Source organism: Poecilia reticulata, linkage group LG16 (assembly GCF_000633615.1).
Source record: "Poecilia reticulata strain Guanapo linkage group LG16, Guppy_female_1.0+MT, whole genome shotgun sequence".
NCBI classification, from domain to species: Eukaryota; Metazoa; Chordata; class Actinopteri; order Cyprinodontiformes; family Poeciliidae; genus Poecilia; species Poecilia reticulata.
Window position 1 is genome coordinate 16,942,257 of NC_024346.1, and position 16,511 is coordinate 16,958,767.

A 16,511-nucleotide genomic window follows, 5' to 3' on the forward strand; every position below is an offset into this window, starting at 1 on the left:
ATTTGTATCTGTTTATTTGTATTATAATGGTTTATAGGTTGTGAGGACACCAGCTACTTAAAATACTATCAAAGACCAATAAAGAATTTATTTAGTACAGACATGTCGTGTTACAAAGAGCGTAACCAGGAAATGGTTATTACTAAAGAAGCTGGCTATTGCACTGCTTCTTTGGAGCCTCTCTTTGCACATCCTCTGAATTTACAAATTATGGATCTGGTTAACTGGTCTCTTGATAATGCTATTAATCAAATTTTCTCAACCAGAAGCCTGGGCGCAGGAGAACCCGCTCGTCCTGCGGGAACACACCCGGCGGAATACATCCTGGATTTATTTGGATTCATGATAACAAGATTTCTGCTGTTTGGAAGTTAATTTATTAAGTTGGTTTAACTTGATGAATTACTTGTTACCAATTGAAGCAATTCAATTAAGTTAAATGAACCTAATTTATTAAGTCATTAATTTAATTCATATTCAATATTTTATATTTTTACAATGAAAATAAAGATGTCACAAATCATTAACAATTACCCAGACAAACAAGTCTGTATTTGTGCCTCTGCTCACAAATACAGATTTGTATACGTGACTGCCGGCACACACTATGAGTGCTTATCCACTCAGAGCAGGTAAAACTGTGACATGAACTGCTAAATGAATTAATGTCAATGTTTCACGTAGGGGAAAAAAAACTCTTTATAAAACAGAATTGACAATGGAAACATTTTGATTTGTGTGGGATCTTTTTATGACAAATGTTGCTGTTTCTTTTGTTGGTGCTATTATGTGCTTTGTTATTTATTATTATTATTATTATTATTATTATTATTATTATTATTATTATTATTGCTGTTGTTGTTGTTATTTTTGAGATATCAGACAAGAAAAAAGTATAAAACATTTCTTCCAAGTGTTTTTGTGACAACTGTTCTTAATGCAGGAATATTTTATTTTAGGGAGATACTACAAACAAGTATTTAATTGGCTAATATGTCTGTTAATAGGATGATTGTTTAATGATTGTTCACCATATTACACAGAGATTTTAAGATTAATTTAACAACATTTATGTCAATAGTTTTAACAAATTATAATGGCTGAGCTTGTTAGCAAATATTTAACAAATGTAAACATGGTCAGCACCAAGGTCCACAACCAATTTGAACTTTGATCATTATGTGAATATTTACTTAGAGTCACTATGTTCCAGTTACTATAACTGATGCAGAAAAGTTAGAAATAACATTTTCCAAAATTTGAAAATAAATTTTGGAAAATTTATTTTCAAATTTGGTCAGTAATCTATGTGCTATGTGCTTAAAAAGCACATAGCACCAGTTTTAAAGTCCCTACACTGGCTCCCTGTAGCTCAGAGAATAGTCTTTAAAATACTGTTAGTTTATAAATCCCTGAACAGTTTAGCACCATAAAATTAAAGATCTTTTGTAGCTGTACCAACGGTCTAGACCTCTCAGGTCTTCTGGTTTTGGTCTGCTCTGCATCCCCAGAACCAAAGAAGGAGAAGCGGCTTTCAGCTTCTATGCACCACAAATCTGGAACAAACTTCCAGAAAACTGTAAAACAGCCGAAACACTGACTTCCTTTAAATCTCGGCTAAAAACCCACCTGTTCAAGGTTGGATTGAAACGTAATTAATAGCGAATTTAACAATAGCACTTGACTTAATGTAATGTTTTGATTGTTGATTCTATGTTGCATAACTTTGTGTTTTTGTGTTTGTTATGATGTAAAGCACTTGGAAATGCCTTGCTGCTGAAATGTGCTACACAAATAAAATTTGATTGATTGTAATATTTGGTCATTTAATTTTGAACTAATGGGAGGGACAATGCTTAGTTCTGTTGGTAGATTACGGATTACTCATTACTCAAGGAAAAGCAAAACTAATTATTCTGTTGATAGAGCAATTTAATCATCATACTTACACTAATTCTTACCTTTCTGATCATTAATTCAATCAATCAGTTTATTTACTTGATTTAACAAATTTCATCAGTAATTTATAAATACATTTTCCTACGAGTCTTACTCTACATGAAAAAAATCTTGTCAAAACTTGCCCCTTTCTCAATAATTACTAAATAAATGTTCATTCTTTCACATGTTGTGAAAAACTTTAATACTGTTTTGAAATGTTACCCCAGAATCAACGCTGAACCATTTTACAAGAAAGTACTTTTGGATTAAACTTGTAACTCAGTAAGCTTATTGTGTATTTGTGTAATTGTACTAACTTAGACGATGGATGTTCAAAATGCTGATCATTTTTATTTAATAAAATAAATCTTCCCACTAAACAATAATAAAAATGTATATTTGTTGTCTCTTTCTTGAATAACAAGTTTCCCCTGAAACCTAAAATATAGTAAACACTTGAATTATGACACGACTTAGGATTGAATATGTTAAGATACCTTTATACTTAATAAAGACAAATTGGAAAAGGTGCTCACATCAGTATTATTTGATAGAAATTCTGTATTTAGAAAATACATATTTTTAAATATTTTTTAGGAATTATAATACTCACAAACTAAAAATATATTTTCTGTCAGTATGTAAAACATGGACAAGGGAAAAGATGCAATGTAATTCTCAGATATCCAGTACATTCTAAGTAGGAGGGTTTTATATGAGGCCCCAACATTATCTGGAGTTGCCCCACAATTTGTCCTTTTTAGTCTCTTTATAATTGTAGCAGTCTCTCCTTGTTGCCTGGATCAAATGTTCTTTATCATGACTTTAACTTAATAAAGCCATTCTTCCCATTTGGTAAAGCAACTTTGTCTAAACATAGCCGGACAGCTATACACACTAAAATGAAATGAGCTGCACCAACTTAATTTATTTGTTTCAATTGGCAACAAGTAATTAAATTAAGTTTATCCAACTTAATTTATTAATTTTAACCAACTCAATTCATCAAGTTCATCCAACTCAATTTATTAAGTTCATCAAACTCAATTCATTAAGTTTTTTAAACTGAATTTACTATGTTTATCCAACTCTATTTACTGTATTATGATCATAAAACTAAATTCATTAAGTTGTCTAACTTAATATATTATGATTGACTGACTCAATTCATTAAGTTCATCAAACTCAATTTACTAAGTTTTTTAAACAGAATTCCTGAAGTTGGTTTAACTTGCCAAATTTAAGTCAGTCTTAGTCAAATTATTTAGTTTACTTCAAATACAGACGGAAATTAATGAAGAATTTTCTTTTTTGCCAGGGTTTTTAAGCAGCCTTTACTGGAGAGTAATTAGACAGGAAAGTGGGCAATGACAGATGAGGAAGACATGCAGCTAAGGTCATCAAGCCTGAATCGAACCTGCGACGGCCAAATCGAGGATTAAGGTCTCCTTATGTGAGTTGTGCTCTATGCAACACCACAGCACATTGTCCAGTGTGCTGTGGTGTCGCATGGATCCTGCAGGATCTGTCCCGGGTCAAGCTTACATCATGAAATCAGACTTAGGATATGAACGTGGCATTGAAATTATTTATTTCAAATACACTTTTTAGAGTGTACTCCAATAAGTCTACTCTAAAAATACACTTCATAGAGGATGCTCTAAAAAGTTTACATTTAGTTTACTAGTAAACTAAATAATTTGAGTAAGATGGACTGACATTTTCAAGTTAAGTAAACTTAATAAGTTAAGTTGGATAAACTTAATACTTGTTACCATTTGAAGCAATTCAATTAAGTTAAACCAACTTAATCTCTTAAATTGGTTAATCTTAATGGATTAACCAACTTAATCTATCTGGAAAATTTTTTACCTTTCCACAAGAAACCAACACAGCCAGTTTGAAGCTAGATATATCCACACAGAACCTGGATGCTATCACTGTCTACAAAGCATGAGTAAAACACAGCTGCAAAGACGTTTGATCTCCATGTTAGAAATCAGAAATCTCATTTTTCTGGACTGGACGACAAGCTCAGTGTTTGGCCCTCTGCTTGTTCCACATGGGACAGAGAATCTGGACTGGGACAGACATGGTTTGATGAGCCGTCGACTAGGAAGTTATTCAGTGGATCACAGAGATCAGTCAATCAATTGTTGTTCTGGGACAGGTATGCTGACAGTTTTTATAGTTCTTAACAGCTTAATAAATTAAAGTTGATATACAAAAATGCATATTTTTCTTTATTTTTTATATTCCAATGTTGTTTTTCTTACAGGAACAGGACAGGCATGGTGGATTCTTTGAAAGCAGGCAGTCTTTTGTCTGCATGATGACCGAAGGCCACATGTGGGACTCTGTCCTTTCTCCCTGAGATTAAGAGCTATATAGATAATCTGAATTTCAATCCAGGAAATGTCCTGAACTGGAAGGCATTGGAATTTAATACTACTGGAAAAGCACTGATAGAAGACAACCAAATGACATGTTAATGAAGAACAAAACACTGTCAAAGATGTATTTCAAATTGTAAAATGTTTATTCTAAATAAATGCAATTTGCAAAATTACATTTTCTGGTGCCCTTTTTTTTAAACTAATGAATTTAGACCTTTGGCTGACTGAAAATCAAATCAGAGTCATTGATGCAAAGGAGATGCTGACTGTCGGTCCACCAGGTGCAGTAAAAGTTTCAAACATGACTGAGCAACATCTGGTCAGATAGTAAATTTAAATACATTTTCTTTGGTAAAACAAAACAAACAAAAAAAACCACAGGAATCACAGTGGTCAAAGATATTTGGATGATGACATAGCTATTATAAACTTAACAATGAGAGATAACTGAATTAACAGAAGGAATAAATCAGAACTAGGAGATAAAATAAACACTAAATGCAAAGAACAAGTCCAAAACTCAAAGAAGAAACTGAACATACAGAGGGAATAAACTAGAACAAGGAAAAATAATGAAAATAAGAAATCAATACAAGTAAACAACAGACGTAAAAGTCCAAATTGATAAAGCATCACAACAAAACAAGGAAGTAATTATCACATCTCTGCCATCAAACTGTAAAAAAATAACTCTGCAATTTATTAACTTAGATAAGCAAAATGAGTAAAAACATTACGACAAAAAACAACAAAACAAAAAATAAAACTGAAATATGACATGTTATTCCTTTGGCAAAATGCTATTTAACTTAATTGATGTTGTTCATAAGGTCTTTCTAAATAAATCCAATGATATCCTCTATCTACTGCTAACTTACATAGAAGGTAGGTCAGATAGGGTGGGGATACCAAGGAAAGCAATAAAATAGGATTTTTCTACCAACAGCTACAGTATAAAAGGGACAGTCAGATAGTTTCACACACAATATCAAGAATCAGCATCCAAGGTAAGAATTGACAAACCTTGCATAGCTACAAAAAGGACTAAAGATTCATGGCAACTATGGTGAGTGGAAAGCTTGAATAAGTCATTATTTTTATTGAGAGTATCATCACTGTTAATATTTTATAACCTGTATGGTGTTTTTTTGTATCAGATGCTGCTCTTGCTGCTGTTGGTAGCATCATGTGCTGCTATTCCTCAAAGTAAGAAAAAACCCTTGTTGTTTTTTGACAATATAATAATTTAGATTAAAGGTTTATACGGTAGAAGGGAAGTAGTTTTTCTAACTCCTATGCAAATATATGATGGAACATGAAGATTTTTTTTCATCCCTTTCCATCACTGAGAGTGGGATAAAACCTATCAAATACATTTGCAAAAAATAAAAAAGATTGTTGGTAAAATTATGTTGCTGTCTCTTCAGTTAACAACATTTAGGTTTTATGTTTCAGATTTGCCAGTAAACGAATATGTAGCTGGCTGAGCTTGACCATTTTAGCTAAGAGTATATATTTTTTACAATCCTGAAATAAAATTGTGAGTTAACTTTATATGAAAACACTTATAGGAGTCTTTTCCATCTAACCAGTGCTAGTGCCTGGTTTGGACTTTGGCTGTAATAAACTAGAATAATAAAATAATGTTGTGCTTTGACTGTAATAAAATTCTGGATTAGCTTCAGAAAAACAAAGGCTGACTGTCCTGACCTTTTTACTGTGTATCATGATATCACGTGAGTTCAAGTAGGTCACGAGTTGATAAGAACTGTAGTCACAACTGATTATTTCCCACTGGATCCATAAACAATAGTTCACACTCAGTTCTTCAAACACTGTTAGGTGCTGTTCAACAATTTGGTCTGAAAGTTGTGCTTCACTTTTGTAACTTTAGAGTTAAGTAAATTAGGATTGTGAAGTGATTTCAACTATGTCATCTTAGGCTCACTGCAAAGTCTGGTGTACTCTTAGAGAATGATATTGTCTTTCTGATGGCTTATTGTAAGCTATCAGAAAGACATAGCTTACAATAAGTCATGTCTTTTGATTCACTTACAGTAAGTGAATCACTTAAAATATTTTGAGTTCACATCGTGGCTCATTGAAATAATGTGAGTGATGTGCCTTCTCATTCACATTATGTCAATGAGAAGGCAGATCTTAACAAAGCAGCAGAATAACAGATTTGTATGTTATGGTAAAAAAAAAAAATGTTACGCAAAAATAAATGAAATAGCAAAATAGATGTTTTTAGAGTGAATCATCTGGTTCCAAGCCAAAGGGTTAAAGTGCTGTGTAACTTTCAGTGTGACTCACACAAGTTATTATAATTTAAAAAATAAAAAATTAAAGGTTAACAAATCTACAAGATAAAATTACTTAGTGTAACATCATAGTATTTATGAGGAGATGTTGTCAGAAACAAGTTCAGCAATGATATTAAAGCCTAATTTCCAAGTGGAAAATAATTTAAACGGAACTATGAATATTTATTTTGGAAAGTATTCATAACTTTAAATGTTTTTTTTTAAATAATGTATTTACATTTCTTTAATAACTCTTTTGTTTAAAAGATCTTTCAGAGAAGATGTTCACCTTCCCTCAAGAAACCAACACAGCACATGTTAGGTTGACAACATCAAGACAAAATTTACCGGCTGTAACTGTCTGCTTCAGGTAAGAACTAACCTTGGAAATGCATTCAAACAAATAAAACTATCTACAGAGTGCATGAATGTCTAAAGCTAAAACAAAATTCTTCATGTCTTTTGCCTCAAAACAGGTTCTTTACAGACCTCAAAAGAGCTCACTCCCTTTTCTCGCTGGCTCTACCCTCTTTTGATAATGCCTTTTTGTTTTACAATTTGGCCAGCTTAGATTCTTTTCAAATGTGGGTAAGGAACACGGCCGCAAATTTTGAAGGACTGGACTTCAAGCTGAACAAGTGGCAATCAGTTTGTGCAACATGGGATGCTGCATCAGGTTTGGTCCAACTGTGGGTGGATGGAAAGCCTTCCAGCAGAAAATTTACCAACTCTGGATCCAATATCAATGGACCAATTATTATTGCTTTAGGACAGGTGCGTTTTTAAACACTGTAAATATAGAAATATTGATACATTATAAAAAATATCCCAAATTGTATCAAGTTTATAATTTAATCAAAGTTAGTCACATATTAAAATTGGTGGTGGCTTAACTTAAACTAAACTTTCAAATAAGAGCGAGTTTGAAGGCGGCTGTGTGTGAAATTGTTAAGCAGAGATTTTTAGAAACGAACTCTGGGAAAAACAGTTTCAGTCTGAAATACCCAACTTCATTAGGTACATGTAGTTTGTAATAACTCATATAATAAGCAAAGACATACTTGAGCTAATCAAGTATGTCTTTGATTAGCTCAAATTTCATAAGCCATGACATTTTGTGTCAGAATTTCATGGCTTATTGGAGACGTGCAGCATAACTAAAACCTACTCAGCCAACAGTAGCTTTATTGCTGCATCAAAGTCACTACAACTTCACTGTAGTAATATTTTGAATTACATATCATCTTTAATATATTCTTATTACTTTAATTTTCTGATTTTATGGCTTCAGATATTTACTGTTTATGTAATCGACCAATGATGGATGATTCTATTCCTTATTCTACTTTAGTCAGGGTACAAAGTATTGATGTATGTTTAATTAAACTTCTGAATCACAATAATTCCCCCCAAAATGTTAACAGAATACCATCTCTTGCAGCTTGCAGGGCTGTAGGTGCTTGTGAGTTTACTGTTTGTTCATTGTGTTTTCTTCTCCGATTACAGGAACAAGATTCACATGGTGGTGGTTTTGATGTCAAACAATCATTTGTTGGCATGATGTCAGATCTCCATATGTGGGATTACAAGCTTTCACCCTGTGAAATCCAGAAATACACGAATGGCCGTGGCTACGCAAAAGGAAATGTGTTAAACTGGAATTCACTGGAATTCCAGATTGTAGGAAGGGTGCTGATCGAGAATAAACAGAATGCTTGTCAGTAAATCATAATTTCTATACATTTATATAGAGCACACTAATTGGTCACTTGTATGATATGAACACACACATTACTCTGTTTTTTATATTCCAACATCATAAATATGTTTAATTCATCACACTAATCATTTTGTCATATGTTGTCAAAAACTTTATTACTGTTTTTTTTTTTTTATTTTACCCTTGATTCAATGCTGAACATTTTACAAAAAAATACTTTTGGATTAAACTTGTAACTGAATATAGAATCATTAAGAGCTGATGACGTCTTCTTTTGTTTTGTTCTAACTACTTCCAAGACAGGTGTTCAAAAATCTGATAATTTTCATTAAAATAATCCAACTATAAAAGAATTAAGAACTGTGAATTTGAGAACTGAACTACAAATGTCTAGATATATGTTTTATGTCAGTATGTAAAACATGAAGTAGAGAAAAGATACAATGCAATTCTCAGATATCCATGAAGTTCGTAGGAGGGTTTCATGTGAGAGGCTCCAACATTAGCTGGAGCCATTCTTCCATTTTTGTAACTGTTTTTAATGTTTTTTATTTAGTGCAATGGAGGTTTTGCAAAAATATTTTACTTTGAAAAAATACTGAAAACAAATGCTTAATTTATGTCACAGCTTTAATAAATGGTACTGGGTGAGCTTTTTAGTAAATATTTAACAAATGTAAACATGGTCAGCATGAAGGTCCACAACCACTTTGGACTTTGATTATTTTGAAATTTAAGCAAAGTTTTGAAAAAGTGAATATTTATTTAGAGTCACGATGTTTCAAAAGCTTTTATACCTGATGCAGAAAAGCTAGAAATGACATTTTCCAAAATTTGAAAATAAGTTGAGGATTTGGTCAAGCACAGAAAAATGAACAATTATTAAATTAAACCTTGCAAAATTAACACTGAAATGAAAACTTGTTTAATTTCATTTTGTATTTTCAAATTCCTTACACAAATGTATGTCTCCATTAACAATTTGTTTAATTGGCCTAGAATGTATTGCTTACCACTAATATTTGTTGACTATTAGCAAAAGTAATCTTATTTTTGTTCCAATTAAAGAATAGATAAATTAATTAAAAATTCAACTTGTCTTTAGACAAGTACTAAGTGATGGAGCAATTATCAACTGAATTACACAGAACAGAAAGCCAAGCTCACCATCAAATCACCCACTTCAACCATTTGCTATGTCATGGTGAGTAAATATTTGTGTGTATGCATATCATTATAGAATATTAAGTAAAATTTATGTCTGTTAATTTTACTCTGTGATTAACTGAATAGTGAGGCAAATGAAGAGCTGTTATCTTGCTACAGACATGAAACTAAAGTTTTAAAATATTTAAAACCTTTATAGCAGCCCAACTTAGAAGGACATCATATGTATGTATGTATATTACATATTATGTAATATATTGGGGAGAGAATCATGACTTCTCTACTCAAGTTGTCAATGTCCTGAAAGGCACAGATGTAAATAGTTTTCAAGAAACCTGCTTTAAATATCTGTTTTTAATCTGACAATAAAACTCATATTTAATAGTATAAAACTTTTTGTTTTTAGGAGATAACCAAAAAGCTCTTTTTGGTTTACCCAGTGTAATGATATATTGTTTAATATGATATCATGAGATTCACTTATTTACACTGTGTTGCCATGACAGACACGGTTTTGGAACAGTTTAAATCATATTTAGAAAACAGAACCTTCTCAGTCCATATATTGTTAAGGTCCATCTGCTATTGAACCTGCACAAGTTTCTCTTATTGTGCCGATATAGTTTTATCCTCTATGTGGTCTTTTACAAAGTTGAAGACCAACCTTGTAGAAGATCGGCCTTCTATAAAAAAGGCCAACCTTCTAATTTACATAGAAGGTAGATCAGGTGGTCAGGAGGGACATCAAGGGAACCAATGAAATACAATTATTCTATCAACATCTACAGTACAAAAGTGACAATCTGCTAGTTTTACACAAAACACCCAGAATCAACGTCCAAGGTAAGACATGACAAACTGTACATAGTGGGACAGTTCTTAAGTATGGTCTCACACACAAAAAGGTCTATGTTTTTTATGGCAACTATGGATAGTGGAAAGCTTGAATAAGTCATTATTTTTGCTAACTATTGAAAATATCATTACTGTTAATATTTTAAGACCTGTATGATGTTTTTTTTTTGTAATTTCTGTTAGATGCTGCTCTTGCTGATGTTGGTGACATCATGCGCTGCCATTCCTCAAAGTAAGGAAAAAAAAAAGATTTTTGTTGCTTTTTTAAACAACATAATAATAGACATTAAAAGTTTATATGATAGCAAGTTTCTTGTTTGAAGTTTTCTCTAACTCTTATGCAAGTATAGAACGACACATTGTCTTTTTTAACCCTTTTAACCTTTGTGTCTACAAATGTGGTTCAACCGAACCCACACACGTAAAACGTGTATCATATTGAAGCAGAAACTAAGAAAGAAAATGATAAATGAAAATGTGAATGGATAAATATAATTAGAAAATAAAATAAAAAATAAAAAATGGATAAATGAAAATGGATACACGGAAATGGAAAATTGGAAAAGGATAAATGAATAAAGAAATGGAAAAAAGGACAGGTAGAAATAAATGTGTGAATAAATAAATGAATAATTATGAATGGATATACAGAGACAGATTGCTCATGTATTTATTTATTTATTTATTTATTTATTTATTTATTTATTTATTTATTTATTTAATTTTGTCTGATATGGCTGTTTTGGAAAGTATTCATCACTTTGAATGCTTTTTTTCATACTATCTTTATTAGGCATTTTGAGATTTATACAGACAAACAAACAGATAAACAACAATCAAAAAGAAAAAAAACTTACACAGCACAGCTGCAAGAATCAGAAGAGAAAATTTGGAGGCATATAAATAAATCACAGCATTCTCTTGACAGGCACCAGTTGAGCTACAGACTCAATGACATGTCATTAAGGTTCACTTTACTGGTTTGTTAATGTTGAAATATTTAAGAACATGTTCCCATCTTCTTTTAAAGGTATAAAATTTTCCATCCAGACAGTATCTCAATCTTTCTAATACAATCACTTCAGAAAATAGGTTTTTCCATAGCTGGATCGATGGGGCATCACAACCTATCCATTTAACCATTATTACTTTTCTGGCCAGCATTAATAAGAATTGCACAGTCTCTTTGTGAGTACCCAGGTGAGTGGGTATGAGTTAAAGTAGACAAAGCACTGGACCAGGATGCACTGTTTGTCCTATAGTAGAGCTGATTTTGCGACACACTGCCTGCCAGAATGCCTCTATAATTTTACATTCCCATAGGCAGTGAATTCTAGTTCCTGTAGCTACTTTACATTTAGGACAGTTTGGAGAGCTTCCTGGTGTGTACTTGCTACATATACATGGAGATATGTATACATTGTGTAAAATATTATATTGCATTTCTTTATATCTGTTACATACTGAGATTCTGGAAGGCAGAGTCAAGATGTCTTCCCATGCTTCTGAATCAATTGTGCTTTCAGAGTTCTGTTCCAGGTTGATTGTAAATTCTCCAAGTTATCTTTCCTTAGCGTTTGTAACTCAGCATAGAATCTTGACACAAATCTCCCACGTTTATGACAATCAAGAATAGTTTTATCAAGTAAATAACAATCCACCTCTAGTGAGTCAGTTTTTGCCTTAACATAATGCCTTAGTTGAAGGTATTTATAGAAGTCCCTGGATGCAATACCATATTGTGTTCTTAATTCTTCAAATGTTTTGAATTTTCCGCTATGCCATAGATCATGCATCCTAGCAACGCCAGCATCCCGCCACGAGCTAAGATCAGGACCAGTGCCCTCTACTGTCAAATCCGAGTTGTGTACCAGTGTTGTCAGACATGAAAGGTTTTTATTCTGTCCAAACATTTTCTTCAGAATATTCCATGCCTAATTACTAATTTTCTAATTAGTAATTAGAAAATTATCTTTAGCAATGGCTGGGAGTTCTCGTTGTTGCTTATTTAACAGATTTATTGGGTGGTAGGGTTTACAAACACTTTCTTCAATCCTTAGCCATGCATTAGCATGCTTTTGGGTAGCCCACATTGAAATAATTCTTGCATGTAAAGGCAATACATAATTCTCAATTTTGGGCAGAGCCCATCCTTTGAATGCTTTTTGAAAAACAAAGTATGTATTTAAATTAATTTAATATCTCATTTGTTTTAAAGATCTTCAAGAGAAGATGTTCACCTTCCCAGAAGAAACCAACACAGCACATGTTAGGTTGACAACATCAAGACATAACTTCAATGCTATGACTGTCTGTTTCAGGTAAGTATTGATGTTTAGAATTTGTTAAAACAAATAAAGAGTGTATGAATGTCTAAAGCTTAACAAAAAATGTTCATGTCTTTTTCCTCAACACAGGTTCTTAACAGACCTCAAAAGACAATATGCTCTTTTCTCTTTGGCCGTACCCTCTTTTCCCAATGGTTTTTTGTTTTACAAAAACGAGGATTCTTTTGAGTTATGTGCCAGAGACAAATGCCAAATTTTTGAAGGACTGGACTTCCAGCTGAATAAATGGCACTCGGTCTGTGGAACATGGGACGCTGCATCAGGTTTGGTACAAGTGTGGCTGAATGGACAGCATTCAAGCAGGAAGCCAGCCAGTGGACATAATATCTATGGACCAGTTATAATCATTTTAGGACAGGTGTGTTTTTAAGATTTTAAATTTTAAAGACTAAAAATGATTGCTGTTTATATGCCCTAATAACATATGTAACCCAATGTTAAAAACACAGGCAAAAATTAATAGATATTGATTAAATATCTTATTCTACAATAATATATTTAAGTAAGTTCATAAATATATGTAAAAAAGAGATCGTTTTTAGTGATGGCTTAAACAACTAGCCTGAATTTATATCAGTCAATAAGGTTGATTGCCCTGCCCCTTTCACTGTGGCGCTGAGATTAATTGCTCAGATTGCATCAGGACAAGTTTGAGAGCTCAGAGCTGGTGGTTGCTCCCACTAATAGCCTGGAATATCTTGTAAAATTCAATGAAGAATCTTGAAATCGAAAGTTTCCGTTGGGAGTGGCTGAAGCCTGGAAATCCCCGTGTAGTTACGTGTGGCATCGGTCAGGATTTTTGTTGGGGTGCACTATTTGACCTGTAGTCCTGCAGAGACAACTGGATCACTTCCAGGTTTGGATGGCGAGCCCAGAGGATCGAATGCGCCCATATTTTGTGACCCGGTGACAGGAAGGGCTAAAAATATTGGGTTATTTTCTTTTACTTTTTAAATTTTTTTTTCAAATGCATGCAAATTTTGTTTATTTGTGACCATGGATGGACAGTGTTATATTAAGTTCTGCTCTTTCCTCAGAGACACTGTGTGCTCTCCTCTGTTTTTGCTCACAAATAGGCTGGCACACATTCAGAATCTTCTGATCAAGCCCAACATCCCTTAAGTGTGTAGTGTTAGTATTAGTGATTGAAGTAACTTAATTTACCTGGCATTTACTAACTATCAAGGATATTTGAAGTAACATTTCTTGTGAGTCACACGTAGGATGCTTCAAATTGACTTTCTGCTTTTTAATATTCAATTCACCAAAATTACAAGACTTGAAATCCTTATCTCTATACTTGAATGCAAAACAAAATCATTCTGGTCAGAATACAAAGTCTTTATAGATATGTCCAATAAAACTTGTATGTTTGTAGAAAACCCAGTTTCTTTTATTGTGCTGTTTGATTATTGTATCTATTTTACAACTGTGTTTATTTTTTGCACAGGATCAAGATTCATATGCTGGTGGTTTTGATGTCACACAATCATTTGTCGGCTTGATGTCAGATCTCCATATGTGGAATTACAAGCTTTCACCCTGTGAGATCCGGAAATACACAAATGACGGTGACTACACAAAAGGAAATATGTTGAACTGGAATTCACTGGATTTCCAGATTATAGGAAGTGTGCAGATCGAGAATAGCCCAAAACATTGTCAGTAAATCATCTTTTCTTTAAATTTATATAACGCACAATAATTGGTAAATTATTTGTTATGAACAAGAAATATGTTTAAAAAGATTACTCTTACTACTGTTAGAGTAATTTGGTCATAATAGTTTGTTTAATTCCTTACACTAATTCTTACCTTTTTGATCATTCATTCAATCAATCAGTTTATTTACTTGATTTAACACATTTAATCATTAATTTACAAATGCATTCTCTTACGATGCTTACTCTACGGGAGTGAAAAACGAGCAGGAAGAAGAAAAATATTGCAGAAACCCGCCCCTTTTTCAATAATTACAAAATAATGTTCATTCTGTCACATATTGTCAAAAACTTTAATACTGTTTTCAAATTTTACCCCAGCATCAACGCTGAACCATAGTACTGAATACTATGTATCATTTTAAGATCATGGTGTATTTGTTTGTATTATTGTAGTAACTTTGAAGATAGATGTTCGAAATGCTGATCATTTTCATTGAAAAATAAATCTCCCAACTAAATAATAAAAAAAAATGTTTGTTGTTTCTTTCTTGAATAACCAGTTGCCCCTGAAACTTAAAATATAGTAAACACTTTAATGATGGTACAACTTAGGATTGAATACCTAAAGGTTACAATAACTTTAACACTTAATACAGACTGGAAAAGGTGCTCACACCAGTATTATTTGATATTCTGTATTTAGAAAATATATATTTAAAAAAAATATATTAGGAATTATAATACTCACAAGGGAGAACCATTAGCTGGAGATCCCCCACAACTTTTCCCTTTTAGTCTCTTTATAATTGCAGCAGCCTCTCCTTCTTGTTGCCTGGATCAAATGTGATTTATCATGATTTTAACTTAATAAAGCCATTCTTCCCATTTGGTAAAGCAACTTTGTCTAAACATAGCCGGACAGCTATACACACTAAAATGAAATGAGCTCCACCAACTTAATTTAATTGCTTCAATTGATGACAAGTAATTAAATAAAATTTATCCAACTTAATTTATTAATTTTAACCAGCTCAAGTTAACTTACTATTGAGTTCTGTCCAACTCAAATTAATATGACCATCCAATTCAGTTCATTAAGTTCATCCAACTCAATTTATTAAGTTTTTTAAACTGAATTTACCAAGTTTATCCAAATATATATACAGTGCCTTGCGAAAAATATTCGGCCCCCTTGAACTTTTCAACCTTTGCAGCTTTTCAGGCTTCAAACATAAAGATCTAAGATTTTAATTATTTTGTGAAGAATCAACAACAAGTGGGACACAATGGTGAGGTGGAACGAAATTTATTGGATATTTTAAACTTTTTTAACAAACAAAAAACTGCAAACTTATTTGGTAATCATTTACAATGAGAAATACATGCTCATATCTTATAAGGGCAATTTAAGATGTTAACCTAACAGTCATGTTTTGGGACTATGGGAAGAAGGCAGAAGATGAGTGAACCTGCACATGCAGCCACTTTTAAAACATTTAAAACTAATGAATTTAGACCTTTGGCTGACTGAAAATCAAATCAGACTCATTGCTGCAAAGGAGATGCTGACTGTCAGTCCACCAGGTGCAGTAAAAGTTTCAAACATGACTAAGCAACATCTGGTCAGATAGTAAATTTAAATACATTTTCTTTGGTAAAACAAAACACAGTCAAAGATATTTGGATGATGACATAGCTATTATAAACTCAACAATAAGAAATAACTGAACTAACAGAAGGAATAAAGTAGAACATGGAAAAATAACGCAAATAAGAAATCAATACGAGGAAACAAATGAGGTGAAAGTCGAAATTGATAAGGCGTCACAGCAAAACAAAAAAGTAATTACATCTCTTTTATTAAACTGTAAAACGATAACTCATCAATTTATTAACTTAGATAAGTGATATGAATGAAGAAATAAGACCAAAAAAAAGAAGAAAATAAAAGATCCAAACTGAAATATTCAGTCATAAGAGAAATATAACGTGTATTGGCAACTGCTATTTAATTCAGTTGATGTCGCTTATAAGGGCTTTCTAAATAAATTCAATGGTATCCTATATCTACTGATATCTTACATAGAGGGTAGGTCAGATAGGGAGGGAATACG

The 16,511-nt window shown here is 32.5% G+C and overlaps 2 protein-coding genes across 3 annotated transcripts; both read left to right on the forward strand.

The window, feature by feature from the left end:
* The first annotated feature begins 5,319 nt into the window (after positions 1–5,319).
* On the forward strand, positions 5,320–8,444 carry LOC103478713 (C-reactive protein-like). The gene is made up of 5 exons (XM_008432714.2): positions 5,320–5,403; positions 5,495–5,543; positions 6,911–7,013; positions 7,120–7,417; positions 8,150–8,444. The coding sequence occupies exons 1-5, from the start codon at positions 5,392–5,394 to the stop codon at positions 8,366–8,368; spliced, it is 681 nt and encodes a 226-aa protein (XP_008430936.2). The 5' UTR covers positions 5,320–5,391; the 3' UTR covers positions 8,369–8,444.
* Positions 8,445–10,253: 1,809 nt separating this feature from the next.
* Positions 10,254–14,917, forward strand: LOC103478630 (serum amyloid P-component-like). Of its 2 annotated transcripts, XM_008432599.2 has the most exons (5): positions 10,254–10,373; positions 10,569–10,617; positions 12,604–12,706; positions 12,803–13,091; positions 14,184–14,917. In XM_008432599.2, exons 2-5 carry the CDS (start codon positions 10,569–10,571, stop codon positions 14,400–14,402), a joined length of 660 nt encoding a protein of 219 aa, XP_008430821.1. In that variant the 5' UTR covers positions 10,254–10,373; the 3' UTR covers positions 14,403–14,917. The 2 variants fall into 2 exon arrangements, with proteins under 2 accessions (XP_008430821.1, XP_017164875.1); XM_017309386.1 differs by lacking the exons at positions 10,254–10,373; positions 10,569–10,617 and adding an exon at positions 11,151–12,277.
* The last annotated feature ends 1,594 nt before the right edge of the window (positions 14,918–16,511 follow it).